Genomic DNA, 18,444 nt, shown 5'->3' on the forward strand with positions numbered 1-18,444 from the left:
ATTCTGAGAGAGAAACAGCGATGTTCAGGTGTCACTGCTCACTTACAAAGACAGCTCACTGATCTAATGGAGTAAGATACAATGTATGGCTATCAACAAGTGAATGTATCTGAAACCTCTCTTCATTTACAGCTTGCCATACGCACCCTTTAACATTTGATATACAAGGAGTTGCTTGCATTTATATTTTCTATGCTATGCCTTGACCTTTGCTCTATGGTAAGTCCAAGCAGCAAGGTTACCTTAAAACCATCGTAATTTGTTCCATCGAGGTTAAATTTAAAGCAATTATCAAAGCACTAAGAAACCAGTCTGTGCAAACAGTTGGGCAGTTTCAGTTTCTGATCGATGTTGTGTTCTCTGCAGACGCTTGGAAAATACAGAATTGCTTAATAGGTTGAAGAAATGAAAGAAGACTTACAGGAAGGAAGATGTGGTTCTGAGTTGTTCCGCCTCTGTGTGAAGCCTTTTGAGCTAGATTAAACAACACTAGCAATTGTAGCAGTGTAAGCACTGCAAATGATGCTTCATGTTTATCTCTGTTTCTCCCTAATTTGAAGAAAAATTACTACTCTGTGTATGGCTTTGGTTCAAAGTGTCATCGGATCATTTATTTTAATAATAAAACTTCTAAAAGAGTTGTTCAGGTAACATTAATTCAGCACCCTGTAGGAACTGATGGCTTGCATGATAAGTAGTGTTGTTTACATTAATGAATCTACTTTGTTCTAATTGCATTTGATAGCCTTACCCACGGTCAATTTCCAGTCATAGAAAAGTTTTATTGCACACCTGGAACTGCAGGGAGGCAATTTTCTGTAGTCTTTGGGTATTATTTGTATAGAACTTTAAAGAAGTATCTTTAATCTTTCCCAGTACTCAAACAGCAAATCAGCATTACACTTATGCTTTTCCTTATTACACCCCTGACCAAGTGACATCCCATTAAACAGCACTCCTGTCCTGATGGCTGCGGGCAGGGCACCATCTCCTGGGGAGCTGGGGAAAGGCCTCGAATACTTGCCCATGCTGTTTAATGTCAGACGTGTTCTTATCGTGGGCTTGGAGAGAAGAACACATGGAATCTGTGAAAATAATGAGTACCTGTATCCTAGGTTCAAATATTCACCAGCATCTCAGCTGTGAAAATGTTTCATCATGGTATTTTTCCCCAAAAACTCACTTTGAATTTAAAAGGCCATTTACTATTATCAAGTATCTATTTTTATTTGCACCTCATCAATTCCCTTGAGGACTTATTAGCTAAGTTCTGTGTGTGTTATAGGAAAAGGAAGAGACTTGGGGTCTATCTGTGCACATGAGCCCAAAGAGAGTGTTGCTGCTTGGCTCCTCACATCAATTATTCTGCTGCACCAAAATCCCTGCATGCATCAGTACTGCCCAGAGTCTCACCTGCCTTCACATACCCCCTTGTTTTGGTGGCTCTCATCCCTGAAACTTATCTTTCTAGCAGGCATCACAGTAAGGAAACGAGAAAGCTGACATATGGACAAGAGTGTGCTTGTGTTTATAAAATGGCTCATTATTTCAACAGAAATGGCTGCTGCAAAAGGTGAGCGTGCTTCACAGCTTTAACAGAACGGTTGCCTCGTGCATTTAGCACTGGCAGTTTCCAAAGAAAAAAATGATACTGAGAAAAAAGCAGACCAGGAAAAACTAAAGGAGTAATAAAATTGTTTTGAGTTGTCTTTATTTTGCAGCTGTAAGTACGGAAAGCAGGTGTCCCTGCATTCTAAGAGCAGAACGCTGTGTTATCTGGATTGCACTGAAAGGAAAGGAGCAGCGTTTATTTTACCAGCTTCTAAAGCCATCAGGTACTTCACAGGTGGAAAGGACACACAGCATCCCTCCTGGAGCCTTCCCTTCCACGAAGCAGAGAGAAGGGGGTTTCCCAAAGCACAGCAGCATTTAGCATCTAGTATGTCCTCTTCAAAGAGGGAGGAGGAGAAGATGGGAGGTGGATTTAGGGAGATTGAAGGGATGGGGAAGACCTACTTTGGTTTTTGTGTACAAAGGAAATCAAGAGGCTTCAGAGTAGCTCTTCCATATCAGTTTGCAACTTGGAGGCTAGAAGATCAGAGAGCAGAGAGGAACTGGACTTCAGGTGAGCGTGTTTATCAACACAATGGGAGAAAAGAGGCCTTGGAGTTGTTTTTGGATGTTTCGCACACCACACAAGCTGCACATACACAGGGTGCTGACTGGACATTAGTGAAGCTGTGGAGACTGCAGAGTACTGCAAGAAAATTGAGTGAGAAAAGTGACTTAGGGGCAGCATAACATAAGCTTGAGCTAGGTGTGCTAACCTGGGACAAAAGAATGTGCTTGGAGCAAGTAGTGAGAAAAGAGATATGACAAAGTACATGGTAATTCTGCTAGCATAGAAGGAGATGTAGTCAGTAAGGTTTAAATGCCAACACAATTTAGAAAGGAAAATCAGGATTAAGCAAAAAAAAGCAAATGAGTTTCTGTTAATTTTCTTCAGGTAATTGAGCACCTGGTGAGAAGGCAGGGCCAACCCAGAGGAGCTCAGGTGCATGCAATGCAATGCAATACATCTGAGTGACTGGAAGGGTTGCAGCCAGGATCCACCCCTTCCCAGACCTCATTTAAGGGCTGGCAGTGGAGGCAAGGGAATCTTGCTGGAATTTCTTGCCTATCTGATGCTTTCTGGAGGTAAGCAGATTTTTTTTCCTTGTGGCTGTTGCATTTGAGCAAATCCTCACTTGCTGCAGCCTAGGATTTTGCTGCTCTGCTGTCATTGCTGTGTTTTTTATCATGTTACAGTTGTCATTAAAACTGTATCTGTGGTTCAGGATAGGATATGTGAAAATCACAGCTCCAGATAAATTTCTTCTAAGTAGATTGCAATAGGTGGCAGAATTCTCACAGGATTTCAGCTGTTTGGTCACCTATAGCAATCTAGCATAGTTCTGGAAAGCAGAGAAGCTCATTGTGGAAGCCTCTGATCCTAGGCATCTATTGGTTAGACTAATCATAAAAAGTAAATGTGTTCTTATTTCCCACAGAAGGGTTTCCTAAGGAGACAGAGAAATATAGAAACACGTAAATGGTTTTGTGATGGTCAGAGGAAATAAACTGGATGTGCTGCAGAGCTGGTTGGAAAGGCACCAGGCCTGATTCTTATTCCCAATAACGCTATGCTTCTCTAAGGTGATACTCAAAATGACCCTTCGATATTTATAAAGATAACTTGATTTCTTCCATAGACACCTCAAGCTTCCTAGAGTACAGGTGTTAATGCATATTTAACCATGCATTCCCAGCAGCTACTTTGCAAAGTAACGTTACTTTCTGCATACTCTTCTGTTCCACATAAGTGGAATTACTAATTACTCTTACTTGGTTAGATTTATAGTGCTGCTGTGTGCTCTTCTATCACTAGGAGCATTACAAATTAAGTGTATTCCTTTTGATGTTGATTAGTAAGAAATTCAGTGTGAAATGCAGCAGTGCCAGACAACTCTTGCCCTTTTGACCAAGAAAACAAACTAGAGGTGGACCACACAGATGTAACCATCCATATGAGTTTAGTTAGGCCTTAAAATAGGCAATCTACATTATCAGAATCTCCCCAATAGCTGTATTGATTCTTGTCTCCTAGATTCAGATTTCATATTGTTGTTTTTTCACTGAAGTCCTTCCAGTCAGTGTGCAGGCTGTGATAACAAGGGCCGTTCAAGCCTGACTGAAGGGCCTCAGGAATGCCTTGCCAGTTGCTGTATAACTGCTCCTTCACCATTTGTCAGCTCATATTTTCTGAAGTTCTGTTACTGCATGGGAAACAAGAAAAATTCAGTTTTTCTACTGAAGAGGGAGCCATTGCTCACTCTAAGCGGTGTTACCATGCTGAGTTAAGATTGTGTGTTTGTAGGCACTCTGAAAAAGAACTGCTGTAAGAATCAAAGAAAAAGGCAAGAGGCCTCGATGCAAATAAATAATTCATAAGACAGAATGTGAAGTTTAATAACTGATTTAATAAAACCCACGATAAAGCAACACATTTCTGCTTTTTCTTCAATTAAACAAAAGTGTAGTAAATCATTACAATAAAAAAACTTCAAATACATTACATGTCTACCATACTTCAACTTCTAATTACATCAACTGTAAATCCCAAGTTAATTAAAACCTGCTTGAGTATTAGAATGTGCAAAATACCTGCTGTGGTGGGAGGTTTTTGCTTGTTTTTAGGGAATTTCTAAGAACAGGATGCACGTTTTTCATGAACTCTGATATGGCTTAATCAGTGGTAATGTTTGTATTGAAGCATTAACTTTCCAAGTACAGTGCTCCTTTGTGTCCAAGCTGTATGTACTCCCATGCTGTACTCAAGTGTTCCCATTTCTTGCCAGAACAAATGCAAACATAGTCCGGTGTTACTAATACTGTGTTGTGAGTTTTCACCTCTGCAAATTCATCATGAGGTCCCTGTCTTAATTAAAAGAGAAAACAAGCCAAGACTGTTGCTACCAATTGCAGATATAAATCACCCTGATGAATATGTGAATCCCTATCAAGTTTCAAGGCAATAGCTTAAGTATTCACAGCTGAGTGTCACTATATCCATTACTGGTCCAAAACTTTCCTTTCTGTTCCACATACAGAAATACTTTTGATGTCAGTTGAAGTTTTGCGTGAAGACCAAAGTGCAGAATAAGCAAAAAATACTCAAAGCAAAGTTCTGTCTGTCTGTTGAACACTGCAGGTCATTCTTGTTGCCCTTGGCTTCAGTGCTGTTAATCTCAGCAACAGCCATAAGCCTGGATGTACAGTAGATTGGCAGCAGGTAGAAGGCTTGTTTTATTATCCTGCATACATTCAAAGTACAGGGATTAAGCTATGAGGCAAAGCAATTCAGTTTAGTGGACTTTGAAGCGTCGGGATGAAAAAATCTTTTCAAATTGCTTTGATTCTCAATAAATAAGAGCATACCTTTATGCCTCTGTAGGTTGCTGTGATAGCATTGTCCAGTGTGCATGAGGTCACTGAGCTTGCTTGGATTTCATCTTATTCATAGAGCTCAGCAGTGCTGTTGTACTGGCTGTCCTGGGAGAATACTGCCATCCTGTTCTCACAGCAAAGATGAATAGGTCAAAGATCCAAGAGTGAGGGAACACTAGACCTAAAACTTCTTTTCTCCCCTTGCCTTTTAGTACATTTAAGTATTTTGCACGTCTGTAGACTGGATTTGAGAGTACCTTCATGTCAAGCATAATTTCTATCATTTTATTTTTTTCAACAAAGCAATCATGGAAAATGTTCACAATCATGGAAAATGTTCAGTTACAGCACATGTAATAATTATAATTAGAATGCATGCTAATTAACTGTCCTTCTAATGTGAATCAAATGCTGGTTTAGACATTCAAAATTATTAATAAATTTAATCTTACAACTCAAAAATTTGTAAAATAAATAACCTGCTTCTAAAGTATAAATTCTATTCTAAAATACACTACAGATAACCAATCACTGAGAACACTTTGGGTCCAGTGCTGGGTCTCCAGTTAAACACCAGAAGTTTGGGCAAAGATCTTTCTGTCTGGATCTCTGAACATCCAGATTAAAGCTAAATTTCTGGTCTGATTATGGTAAATCCTGTGTTTTGCAAAGTCTCCAACAAGACAGTTTAGAAAAGAATTCAGCTAGCACTGCATGCATTGTAATTTAAAATACTGTATGAAAATGACTATTGTAAAAATACTGCCTGATGAGTTTGGAGATCATAATGTATGGAACCTGGCATGATCAATAATATTACAGATGTTAATTGAAGTACTGAATACTCGATGCTCCATTTGGAGTGCAGGTACTTATGTGGTACACAAAAAACGATTTCTAACTGTAATTTGTGAGGTATCTGCAGAACCATGTTGCAGTTTGTAAACAATCTGAAAACAACTTTGTCTCAAAACCATAATAAATTTAATAAACCAGCAAGAGGGAGAGAATGAAATACATGTTCTGTAGGGCAACCACTGCACTTCTTGCAGCACCAGTTCTCCCTGCTGCATGTTACATGGTACAAATCCACATATTATTATCATTCACTTTGAATTTATTGCTCTCAGTCTTTGACTACAAGGTAAAGAATAAGGCAGCAGTTCCCAAAACATGAGATTAGGCACTGGAACTCTGACAACTTGCGCAGGTTTTGCTTGTTTCCTGTTTGTAACTCTGAAGCTGGACAGAGCACTTGTACATTCCAAACGTGTTCAGCAGTAGTTGTCTGGCCTTGAACTGAACTTCCTCCCATTTAGATGAGCTACCAGGAACTGGAAAAACCAGGAAAAGATTTCATAATTTTCATAATATTCAATCCTTAATAAAACTGGACAATCCAAATGTCTTTGTATTTAGCACATGGTCTTACCAACTCACATGTCTTTATTCAAGCTCCCTTACTAATTTTCTATTGTTCTGTGGCAATGATACACTATATATACATCTTTATCTTTTATCTGGAACCATATCTAGGTAAAACTGTCTCTATTAAATAGGGGTACAGAGAAAGCTTTCTTTCTAAGAATTGATACACATGATGTTGTATTAGATGTCAATATCAGCATGTTTTGGCAACATGTTCAACTTTCCACAAATCAGATCCTTCCATTAGGGGATTTCTGAAGAGAAGTACTTAACTCTAACAAATAGGGGAAAAAAAAAAAAATCCTCTACTGGATCAGTATGTCTCAGCATAAATGTATTTTCTCTCTTTGCCTAAATTTCACTTACACTTTGTCTTTGTGGGTTAATGGTTTCTATATCTCACTGTACAAAATCATAAACAATAGATTTTTTTTCCAGAATGCGATTTCCTGAATGTGAGTACATAAAAAATATAAAGATGAGAGAGAAAGCGGTTTGAGTTTTATCATCTGCCCCACCTCTGGCTGGACTGAATCTAAAATTGTCATATAGCAGCTTACCTAATTGCAAGTGGACTATGGCAGTTGTTTTTCCTGCAGTGAGAGACCAAACGTTTAAATCTTCTATAGAATAAACATCTTCAATTTTCATCAAGTCTTCTTTAATACGATCCACATTTAAATGCCTCGGAACTCCTGTGAAACCGAACATAAGATAAAATTAACTGTCTTCCACAAAGTCTGTAGTCTTTCAAATCAAATGTCATGATAACTTTCAAACATTAGTAGTTTTATATATTATATATTTCTTGCAAGCCCATTCTCTGGAACTCCTGAGTACTAGTTGGAAAAGCTCTGTAACATGCACTAAGACCACCTCTCATCACTTTAATAACACCATTAATTTAGATATCTTTATAACAGCTGGGATGCAAACAGGTACAACTCAAACATCTGGAATTCAATACCCCATTAGTTTGCCTTATCTATTCAGCTAAATCTCAGCTGTTGCCTTGGAGCTAAATGAAATTTCTTAAGTGTATTTTACCATTTCTTGCCTTCATAGTGAAATTCCATTTTTTTTTTTCTTTTCCTAAATGACAAAAGCATTTGGCATTGAAGATTTTGAGATTTTTGGATTGCAGAAGTCAGCAATAATTCATGTGAAACAGACGGGATGGTACAGGTAAAAACAAGGATTTTTTTCTCATCCCTACATGAAAGTACTGGATTAAGCAGTGACATGGGCAGGTTAGTTACAATAATGCAAAGAATGTTGCTGGCATTCTTCCCTTTAAGTTACCACAAGAGGTCAAAAGTTAAGCCTATGAATGTTCTGCTGCTTTTTTTCCTTTGCCTCTTTCCTTTTCATATTGGTTTTTACTTCCAGTCTTATCTGATGTGTAAGCAATACTATGAATTTGTCTCCTCCTTTTACATGTGTTCACATTAACTTTACAAGTAATTAAACAAAGCGTATAGCTGAGACCAGGCAGACCATTTCCTTATTTTAGCTGAAAGTTTTATAAATTCTACTGTCTCGTGATGGTTAACTGTGAGCAGTGCTAAGACCTGTGTCATTCTGGTAAAGGTCAAAGACTCTTGAAGACTGCTGCAACTTAGATGAGCCAGCAAGAATTGAAATCCTAAAGCAAGATCAACAAATTCCAGACACAGCCCACATTGCTGGAGATGGTGGTTGTGACATCCAAGTGCCAGTGCTTCATTTGACATATAGAATCACAGAATGGCCTGGGTTGAAAAGAACCACAATGATCATCTAGTTTCAACCCCCTGCTATGTGCAAGGTTGCCAACCACCAGACCAGGCTGCCCAGAGCCACATCCAGCCTGGCCTTGAAACACATGAAACACTGCACGCTGTGAGGATCTTACCTTCCAAAATTATAACTCCTGTATCACACAGAATTCGGACTGTTGTGAAAACCACCAGTATGGAAAACACGTATGTACAAATAGGATCAGCAATCTTGTATTCTGGCTGGAAAGGAAGGTTCCAAAGTGTTAAAAAGATACATGAAAATAAGTTCATTTCTAAAAATGTAACTCAGAAATACAGTTACTTAGAGCTACAACTTCTGTGAATATTTCTTTGAGTAATTACATAACACATAAGTCTCTGCTTATTTTGCATGACTATATGGAGATATAGTAGAACATAAAGTGTATCATTTTCATTGCTTAGAAAAATAAGTCCATTTTAATAACTACAGCTGAAACAAAAATCACACCTCGCTTCAAAGATTAGCCATTCCTTACCTTGAAACGTATGATGTATGCAGCTACAAGCACACCAATGCTTTGTACCAGGTCCCCAAGGGCATGCACAAATGCTGCTCTCACTGCAAGGCTGCTGTGTCCATGGCCACTGCTGCGGGCTGTGCTAGGAGAGTTTGACTGAGGTACGTGGGAGTGAGGATGGGAGTGGGAATGAAGGTGTCCAGATTGATTCAGCAAAAAACCCATTCTGAAATTGGAAAAAGAAAAATGCTCCAAGAAACAGGCTAGAGATTTGAATGGGTGTTTTTTGTGATTGTTGTTTAATTTCTTCAGAACAAAACAAAAAAAAAGGAGGTATCATTTCCTGTCTTATTTTGCTGGATCTCTTCCTTTCAAAATGACATCCCATGAGAAAGTTACAGGCCATTAATGAATTAACAGCTTATTCAAAATATACTTGAGTGTCAATGGAGAGAAAGGGAGATCTTACATTAAGTTAACTGCAACACCAACAGCTGCTGTGATCAGCATGATATCGCCATTTATTTCATAGTCCATATGGATGGTTCTTTGAACAGCTTCATACAACAGGAATGCCATAAGGATATAGACCAGCAACACACTGATGATGGCTGACAATACTTCTGCAAACAGAAAGGAAAGAACATCATAAAAGTGAGTCTCGAGTGTACTTCTATTTGTACTATGCACAGACTTTCATGTGTCCTACAGTGCTAATGAACAGCTAGTAAACCATAAGTAACATTCACAAATAAGATTAATCATAGAACCACAGTATTAAGCTAGATTTAAAGATGACACACATCCTTTTGTGTTCACTGTCACTTACCGGATGGATCACTGGGATCTTAACCTTCCTCTGTGAATTCAAAGATCAGTGTTGGAATTTATTTGCACTGAATTCTAACTGTTGTTCTCCCCTCTGGTCCTACTCACTTTGCCCTGATACATTCCCCAGGAATCAGCTATTAGTCAGCCCATAGTAGAAAGAATATTGATTGAAGAACTTTATTCATCGAATAAAGGCATTATTACCAATACTGAACATGCATTTCACAGCATCAGAATGATTTGATCCACAGACTGAATTGGTGATATCATTGTGGGAGAAGAAACTCGCACCAGTGCAGTCAGCTGCTCAGCAGTGTGTCAGTGCCTGGATGAGTACCAGCATTACCAGGCAGTAACAAGGCTTTGAAAGGCAACTATCATAATCCCTGATTTCAGAGTAATGTGGAATCCTGGAAACATCCACACAAGTGGAAGCTTTCTTTACAAAGCAGGCACGTTATTCAGGGCAACAGCCATCATTTATGTATTTTAAGGCATTTCTTTGCAGAACATTTGTTGTTGGTTGAATTTGTTAAACTGTAGTACACTGGTATTTACCAGAGAAATAACATACTGTAGTTTTATAACCTAAAGCAGATTTTCTGCAGTGGAAGCCAGTGTGTTCTTTGCAGTAGCTTTCACAGAGTCATTATCACTTTGATATAGATTTGTGCTAAGATCTTTCACTTGTGAAATGAAGTATGCACTGTACCAATGGTCTGATGGATCTGTCATTACTGATGCTGTCTCTGCAGCAGTGGAAAGATGCCAAGTTCCATATCTGTGTTTAGATCTGCTCGGTGTCTTTCTGAGAAGGAGGTAACTCCACTTGGTGAAACAGAGCTATTTTTGGCTTTAGGAATATAATTCTTTTCAGATAAGACTGCAATTTTCATTTTTTTCATCTTCACTTCTCTAGCTCATTCCTGGATCTGTCAGCTCCCCTTTCACCATAGAAAATAGAAGAAACTAAAGATGGAGCATACGTATTATATATTCAGAAAGATAAAAAGCAGTGCTTTCTGCTGGAATTTGAATAGGCAACCAATAGGCCTGCTGTCTTTACAAAGCAGCATTTATGGTACTACTATGACAGTTCATGGTTCTGCAAACAAAAGTGAAAAGGAGCACTGGAAACTATTTACTGGCACATTTTAGTGCTTAGTGCATGTACGGATTACCTTAAAATGCAATGCAAAGCAGACTGGTTATGAGGCAGTTCTAGTGCATACTCCCAGCTTTAAGCAGATGCATGTTTTTTTCTGTGACAGATGCTCTGTCAGTATCCTATTTTTAACATGCTGTCATGTTTTACCACCTCGTGAAATTCGGGCTATTGATGAGCTCACATTTTGTTGACAAGCTTCTTACTGTACATGATATTTGGAAAAATGTATTACAGCAAACATGTAGCCCAGACTCAGCACAGTTCTACTGCCAGTGTTCACTGATGTGTGAAACTGCGCGCTCAGGCCACAACGTTCAGAAAGGGTGCCTAAAATCATGCAAATAAGCTTCTCAAAAATCCACCCATGTACATCATTTTTCAACCATCCCATCATCAGTATTCACAGGGCCCAGACCAATGTTTTGAGGGTTTCTTGCTGAATCCTTATCAACCTCTCCTTCCTCACTGCAGCCACAGAAGCTCTCTTCCCACTCTCACAGGCTCTAGTCCTTTTCTTCCTACACAGATCATTATGCTAATGCACTGTGTTGCTGCTAACACAGAACGGATGAGCAGAAAGGGGCCTCCGGTCTAGTCGAGTGCCCTGCCCAAAGCAGGACCAACGAGAGCAGGCTGCTCCAGGCTGCTGGGTCTGGGTAATCGGCTGGTGCTTGACAACCTCCTGTCACTGGGCAGCAGAAAAAGAGGAGGAATTGCTGCAGAAGTGAGAAGTCACTCCCTCTATTCTCCAGGGAGAAAATGATGGGTGATATAGATACAGGCCACCACTGGATCAATCTGGTCAGTACTTTCTTTGGCAATAAAATGAAGAAAAAAGTTGGGGATTTTTTTGCTGGTTTGTTTTTAAAGTGAGGTGGCAGAAATCCAAAGGGACTCCTGTTTGCAGAGTGCTATGGAGATCCTGAATTATTAAGTGAAAATTTATAAAACTGAGTAATATATGATAAAACTTTTTTTTTTTTCCTTAAGAACCATTTCTGTTATAAGGCTATGTCATGTTCTTTCTTTATACTATTTGGTTTTTGAAGAGTTACAAATACATAAACTGCTCGAACTATTTTTAAATGAGGTTAAAGTATGTCTACATGCTAGCAAACATCCTTGTGGAAAGCATGAACAAATGCCAGGGGCATACCTGCAAGGTCAGGTTTCAGTATTAGAGGGAACTCTCAACACAAAATTAAAACTTCTTGAAAGAAAAGTTTGTAATAGGAAATGCTGGCACTGTTAATGCTTTCTTGCTAAAGCCCAAAGATCTTTGCTGGTGTACAGTTATGCATTCATGCATTAGTGACTAACTGATGACAAATGACTAGGAGTGATGGAGTTGTTGAATTCTACTGCTGTTCTGGCAGCCATCATAAGAATTAACAGTAATGGCAGCACAAGAGTTTGAAATTCCTTGAAAAAATACCATACAGAAAGCATAAAGGTAGCAAGCCATAACATCCAAAATGATCCATTTCATGCAGCATACATTCAAACTTTTGGAAAAATGACTGCAAGTCAAGACCTTCACCTGTATATTGTAAATTAATTAATTAATATCCAGTACAGATGGCAACCATGTGAAAGCACCCTTTATCATCATTAAGCTTCTAAATGTGAAGTAATGAGTCCTGAAATTACCCTTCCAACATTTAGTACATATTTCTGCTGACGTTTCTTTTTACAAATACCCAAAATGGGCACAAGTTAAGTAATTTTCTGTACTGGACATGAAGGGACATCTTGATTTCTTCTTTCTGCAAGAAGCATAGTGATTTATGAGACTTCTTGCAGAGCTATCTGATCCTGCACTCTATGGAACTTTTTACTTCTGGGAGTTAGCTCAGGATTATTCATTAATCACGTTTCATTGGACTTTGTTTCCAGATGTAGCATTTGTACTGTTCTGTTCAAATGATTTATTCCCCTGTGGCAATACATCCCATGTAGTGGATACACAACAGACTGTGAAACCTAAAGTTACTTTTAGGTTTGTTACTGATTTCTTTCCAGTTACCTCTTCTTCTAGAATTACATATTTTTAGCATTATTGCTTAAAATACTAGCAAAAGCTGATATCTACATACCTAGGCGATGAAATCCGAAAGTGAACCTCTTTGTAGGAGACTTTGCAGACAGCCAGAGAGCAAGTAGGGTCAAAATAATACCACTAAGGTCAGTTAACATGTGCAGTGCATCTGTCATAATTGCTAGACTGTTAGCAACATATCCACCTGAAAACAAAGTTGGAACAGTCAAGAGAGATAAGTGATTCTGGATCCTATCCTCATGGCACAACTTTATTTATTTTCAGAACACTGCACTAAGTGCATGAGAGTACCACTTATCACTGAGCAGGACTATCTTTTTGCCATTATAATCAACATGCCATGCTATAATTTAAGGTTACCATAGTTAGAAATGCAGTGAAGCGTGCTTTCCATGAGAGTAGCATAGAAAGGAGTTAGTCCTGTTATTCTCACTGAGACTTCTTGCTTGATAACATTTGCAAACTAGTTTAGTATTTTTTCTGTGTATGTTATTGTATATCTTTAATTGGCTGATGCTTTTTATTTGAACTACAGTTGTTAAATATTTTCACATAATGGAACAAGGACAGAAATCCAGTGACTTGATGGCAGTAATTAACCCCACCCTCTTCTTATTTTTACTGCATTATCTTTTTACCTTCATCATTCCCTGTCCTGGCAGAGGTGTATAAATTCTGCTAACGTATATTGTCGACAATAACTTTCACAGCATTTTCCTTTCTTATTTACTACCATATTTTTTTTCATTATTATGAGCTGTATGGAGAGAAACAACATCAGATCGAAGGTCAATATCTTTGTTCCAATTCGATTGCTAAATGCTACCAGTAGATAGATGGCTGAGAGAGACTTAAACAAAGCACCTCTCTCTCAGACAACCCTTATCCAAATGGGGAGTCAAGGACAGGCAGTGTCGTCTTCCATCTGCATGAAGATAACCCCATTTTCTCAGAAAAGATTACATCTTCAGTGTCAGCTCAGCTATTATTTCTTTTCTCATTTTACCTCGAGATCATTCTAACTGTAGATTCTAGCAAGCAGAGCATGCAGCTGGTGTGCCATTTGGCAGACTTCAGGCTCCAGCCAACATATCTTGAGTAAAGGTATCTTTGTAACAATTAAAAGCCTCTTAGTGAAGAAGCTGACCATGAGGAAGGAGCTAAGGGAAATTCACAACAAGCTGACTGCTTTCAAGATCAGTGAAAAACATGCGTGCATCCAGCTATCTGTGAGTGCCCCATCTGCAGAGCTACGCCCTTCCTCCCAGCCACACACAAACAGCAGGGCTGACACTGCAGGGGTTGCTTGTGCCTCTAACTACTGACTGCACTTCTGTTCCACCTGTTCCTGTCCCCCAACCCCTTTATTTAGATGCCTGTAAGTCTCAGAGTGAAATTTTTAGAGGTTGAAATTCTCCACAGGCCATCACAGCCCAAAGCTAATTTGCTTTCTCACATAATTTCAGAAAATACACTCTAGGAATGTGCAACTCAGCCTGTTTTATTGTCAGCACAGAAGAAAACAATTTATGTCTAAGGACATTCACTTCAACGCTTTCTGTATATGATCATTTACAGCACATATGTTAATCCATGAGTATGAAATTGAGAAGTGCTTCAGCCCAAGATAAGCCAACTCCATTTCAGTTAGTCTCTCCAGAGATTACATAAACAGAGAATTCAGATATTAAAAGTAGTCTTAATGGAGCATGTGGATTGAGAAAATATCATTGAGATGAATGCAATTCTGAATTTGAAGGCCCTCTGTTTCCAACTATATTGGTTCACTGCTTGGTGAAGCACTGCCCAGGGGCTGCTATAACACAGTCAGCAACTTGAGGGGGAGAAAACAGGAAAACAGACATCTACGACCTTTATGAATTGAAGCCCTGAAAGCTCACCACTGTTTTCACCAACCTGTGAAGGACAGCAGTCCTCCTTGTGAATGATCAATTAGAAATCTCTGAACATAACTGAATGCATCAAAAAGCTGTCAAGAAAGGTGACTGGATTTGTGTTGTTTTCTGTTTCTTCATGCAAAACGGTTCCCACAAAGTGATCTGACTTCTACAGTGACTGTTCATCAAATTAAGCAACCAACACTGGTGTGGGCTGGATTCATGAGCTTGGAAAAAAACATATGCTAATTGAGATTTCACAAAGCAGCTGCTGGAACACAATTCCCTTCATCTTCACACTAGTACCAGACAGCAGAAAGTTTTCTACCAAACAAATTGTCTGACAGGCTCTTCTGCCTTTCCTGCAGAAATTCAAATCTGGCAAAGATAACAGGAAGAGGTCTGTTAATGTCCCACATAGCCAAAGTCTCCCAAATACTTTGGCTATATGTTTGTCCAAAAAGTGCCAACATTTCAAACCAAATGGGTCAGAACTCAACCCTGGGCCAGAATGAAATACATAGAACAGGTAGTGTGCTGACCCAGGGCTTGCAGGCTTCTTCACTTATTCTGCTGCTGATTGCCTGCCCTATGACAAGGTATTCACGTCAAGACCCACAAAAGTGCACAGATACCCAAGTCCTACTTGTTCTCTCTGGAAGTTGGATGTCTGAATATTTTATGGGTCTGGGCCTCAGCACTGTCTGCCGCAGTGCCCAAATACTGCACCAGTACTGGTAACCGCATACAGGAACCTGAGAATGATGAGTCCACACTACAGCAGCAATGCTTCATAAGGAGAAATCAGTCACTCTGATCTGAGCCTGCAGAAACCCTGGTTGTAAGGGAGAAACAGTGGATAAAGTGAAAGTGATGAGAGTATTTTTCCTCTCAACACCTATTATTTCTGGAGCTGACCAGGCACTAGATATGGAGATATCTACACAGTGTGAAAACACACTCTGACTTCAGCATCAAGCTGCCAACAGCTTGGGAACATTACTCAGCACCGTGCCCTTCGGATGGACTAAATTCAGTGTGCATCAGAACACCAACATGAGTACAATTAAAGGAAGTCACGCTTACCACAACGATGTCCACAGCTGAGAAGCAACACTACACTAACACTAATCCCTATCAGATTTACCTGAGTTCACACTGCACCAAAATCTCAGCCAGAGGAAAAAGAACCAGAGGGCAAATGAAGGCATTCAACCAGATCCCTGCAAGCCTGAAGCCGAGTGCTGATCTGTGATGAGCTGATGCATTGTGGCAGTGTTACTAATGACTAACCACACACTGAAAGCGAGGTGTTGAGAGACAAAGCCACTGTTTTCTCTTAACCCACATTCCTGAAAGAAGGCCCAAACAAAACTACGGTGCAGATGCAGTCAATTATCTGCTCTCTCTCTGAAAAAAATGACCATTTCTCATACCACTTTTTATTTTGTTCTATGAATGGGGGATGAACGGTATCATTCTGTGGTACAGTATCTGAGGCATCTTTCCTTTAAAGTTATTTACTTCTGGTTTTTTGGCTGGTGAATTACAGCCACTAAATTCACTAAATTTTCTATTATTTGGACCTGTGTGTTAAAATGTGAGCCATTAAAATGAAATTAGTTGTCAATCGTTGTCTGCTGCTAAAAAGATTGGGCTCAAGTTAACAGACTGTCCAATGACTGATGGGTGCAGTGCATCCATGTGCAGGCACTGTGCATTGCTCCCTGCTGCTTCAAACCAGCCCAAGTGAAGGAGTTTCAGCATCCTTCAGGTGGCTGAGCAGCCCCAAGTGCTTACGCTGAACATCATGGGCACATCCAAAACCAGGTGGTAACAGGGCACTGATACTGCATTGGTAAGTGACCAAAGATAAATAGCAACGGGCAGATAATGGCAAAGGCATTACATTTAATAGCTTAGTTACACATCCAGAAACTTCCAACTTTAGATTTTATGTCAAGCCCTGTCACTGTAGCCACTAAATACAGTCATGTTTTGTACAGACTGCTCTATTACACACAGATTCTACTCAACTTTAATAGCAAATGACAGCATGCCTTTATGAGAGAGTAAAAAAAGCTGAACTTGAGCACCAGACTCATTCTTCCAGGTAAAACCAGCAGATCTTTTCCAAGTACTAACGAACAAAAACCACAAAGAACATGATTTAACCAAGGAACTTGCACTGTGCACTGCCATACTAGAAAGTGTTAAAACGCTGTTTTAACTTTGATCATATGCTTTATGTGTGGTTGGAGCATGCACTGGTCCAGAGCACCATGGGACATCAGGAAGTTGTCAAGAGAGCGCTGTGCACTGCACTGTCGGGCAGGTTGTCTTCTTGGGTGCAAAAAACAGAGCCTATCTCTGGATCTGACAGCTAAAGATAAATCCCAAAATTGGTTTTGTCGTTATGTCAGTGTCACCCTTGGAAACTCTATTTGCCCGCAATAATTAAAAAACACCGGAGGTGAAATTACCTGTCCTTCATGCATACCCGTGTGACAGCACGCAGTCCTCCCTTGCCAATCACACCTCAGAAACTTATAGAACAGGAGCAATACAAAGCTGCGAGCCAACAAAATGCCCACTTTGTGCCATTCCGGGGAGGCGATGAGCTTCAGGTAAGGAAGCCCAAGTTCCCCTTTCTTTCCTCGCACGGAAAGCACGGCTGGACTTCGCTCCCGCTCCCCCCGGGGCTTATCGCTAATCGCTCCGACCTGCAAACGGCTCCCTGCGCAAACACGAAAAACCGAGGCCGGAGCAGCACCTACTCACCTACGAGCTCCCCCGTCATGAAGAGCAGATAGAGGGCGGCGGCGGCCGTCAGCCGCTTCTTGACGCGCCGCAGCTTGCACAGCTCCCTCCGGCTGCGGCAGCGGCCGCAGGGCTCGGGCCCGCCGCGCAGCGCGATGTCCCGCTCGGCCACGGACTCGTCGTCGGACGGCGGCGCGGGGTGCAGCCCGTTGGCCGGAGCCTCGGGGGCCGCCTCCGCCGCGTCGTCCGCCACCACCACCCGCAGCTTGTTGAAGCGGGGGAAGTCCTCGTCCCCCGCCTCGTCCGAGAAGTCGAAGGCACTGGAGTCGTTCAGGAACAGGGGCGGCTCGCTCCTCCGCAGCGCGGACTTGATGCTGCTCCACAGCCCGGGCCCGGCCATAGCGGCGGCGGCGGGCACCCCGCGGCGAGCGGCCGACGCTGGCGCGGCGCTCCGCGTCCCTCAGGGCATGGCCCCCGCCCCGCGCCGCCGGGCCCTGCCGCGGCCCGCCCGGGGACGCGGCGGCTCGCGGCTTCCCCTGCCGGTCGGCCCGCGGGCGCCGCCGGCCGCGGCCCGGTCCCACGCGGCGCGGCTCCCCCGGCTCGGCCCGGTCACGGCGCGGCCGGGCAGGCGGCGCCGGGCGCGGGGCCGCCTCCCCGCCGGCGCAGGGGGAGCGCCGCCGCCACCGCCATGCGCGTCACCTCGCTCAGCGCCGCGCTCCGGGCATGGCGGCCGTGCGGACCGCGCCTCGACCCCACGAACCCGGGAGAGCCGCGCGGAGGACGGCGGCGGAGGGACGGGCGGGGACGGCCGCTGGCATCGCCCGCCGGTCGCCGCCGCGGCACTGCGCCTGCGCCGCTCGGCCGAGGGACGCGGGTTCGAGCCCCGCCGACAGCTGTTGTCATGTGCGCTGAGCGCCCGGACTGTGGCGTTCGGTGCTGCGGTCGCAGGTTTGCAGCGTGCAGCCTCCTGCTTTCCCCTAGAAGCACCGCTCCTTGCACCCTGCCCAACTGCTGCTGGGTGGTGCTGCGCCCCAGGGGCCGCATCGCCTTTCTT

At 41.9% G+C, this 18,444-nt stretch overlaps 1 protein-coding gene across 2 annotated transcripts; it reads right to left on the reverse strand.

Moving 5' to 3' along the window:
- Window positions 1-3,999: 3,999 nt before the first annotated feature.
- SLC30A4 (solute carrier family 30 member 4) lies at window positions 4,000-17,865 on the reverse strand. 2 transcript variants are annotated; one of them, XM_031587651.2, is made up of 7 exons: window positions 17,412-17,865; window positions 12,770-12,916; window positions 9,144-9,297; window positions 8,693-8,900; window positions 8,309-8,414; window positions 6,975-7,109; window positions 4,000-6,320 (listed from the first exon to the last, which is right to left on the reverse strand). In XM_031587651.2, exons 1-7 carry the CDS (start codon window positions 17,788-17,790, stop codon window positions 6,166-6,168), a joined length of 1,284 nt encoding a protein of 427 aa, XP_031443511.1. In that variant the 5' UTR covers window positions 17,791-17,865; the 3' UTR covers window positions 4,000-6,165. The 2 variants fall into 2 exon arrangements, with proteins under 2 accessions (XP_031443511.1, XP_090005047.1); XM_090148921.1 differs by lacking the exon at window positions 12,770-12,916.
- Window positions 17,866-18,444: the final 579 nt, after the last annotated feature.

This window comes from Phasianus colchicus, chromosome 12 (genome assembly GCF_987193195.1).
Source record: "Phasianus colchicus chromosome 12, bPhaCol1.hap1.1, whole genome shotgun sequence".
Lineage (NCBI taxonomy): Eukaryota > Metazoa > Chordata > Aves > Galliformes > Phasianidae > Phasianus > Phasianus colchicus.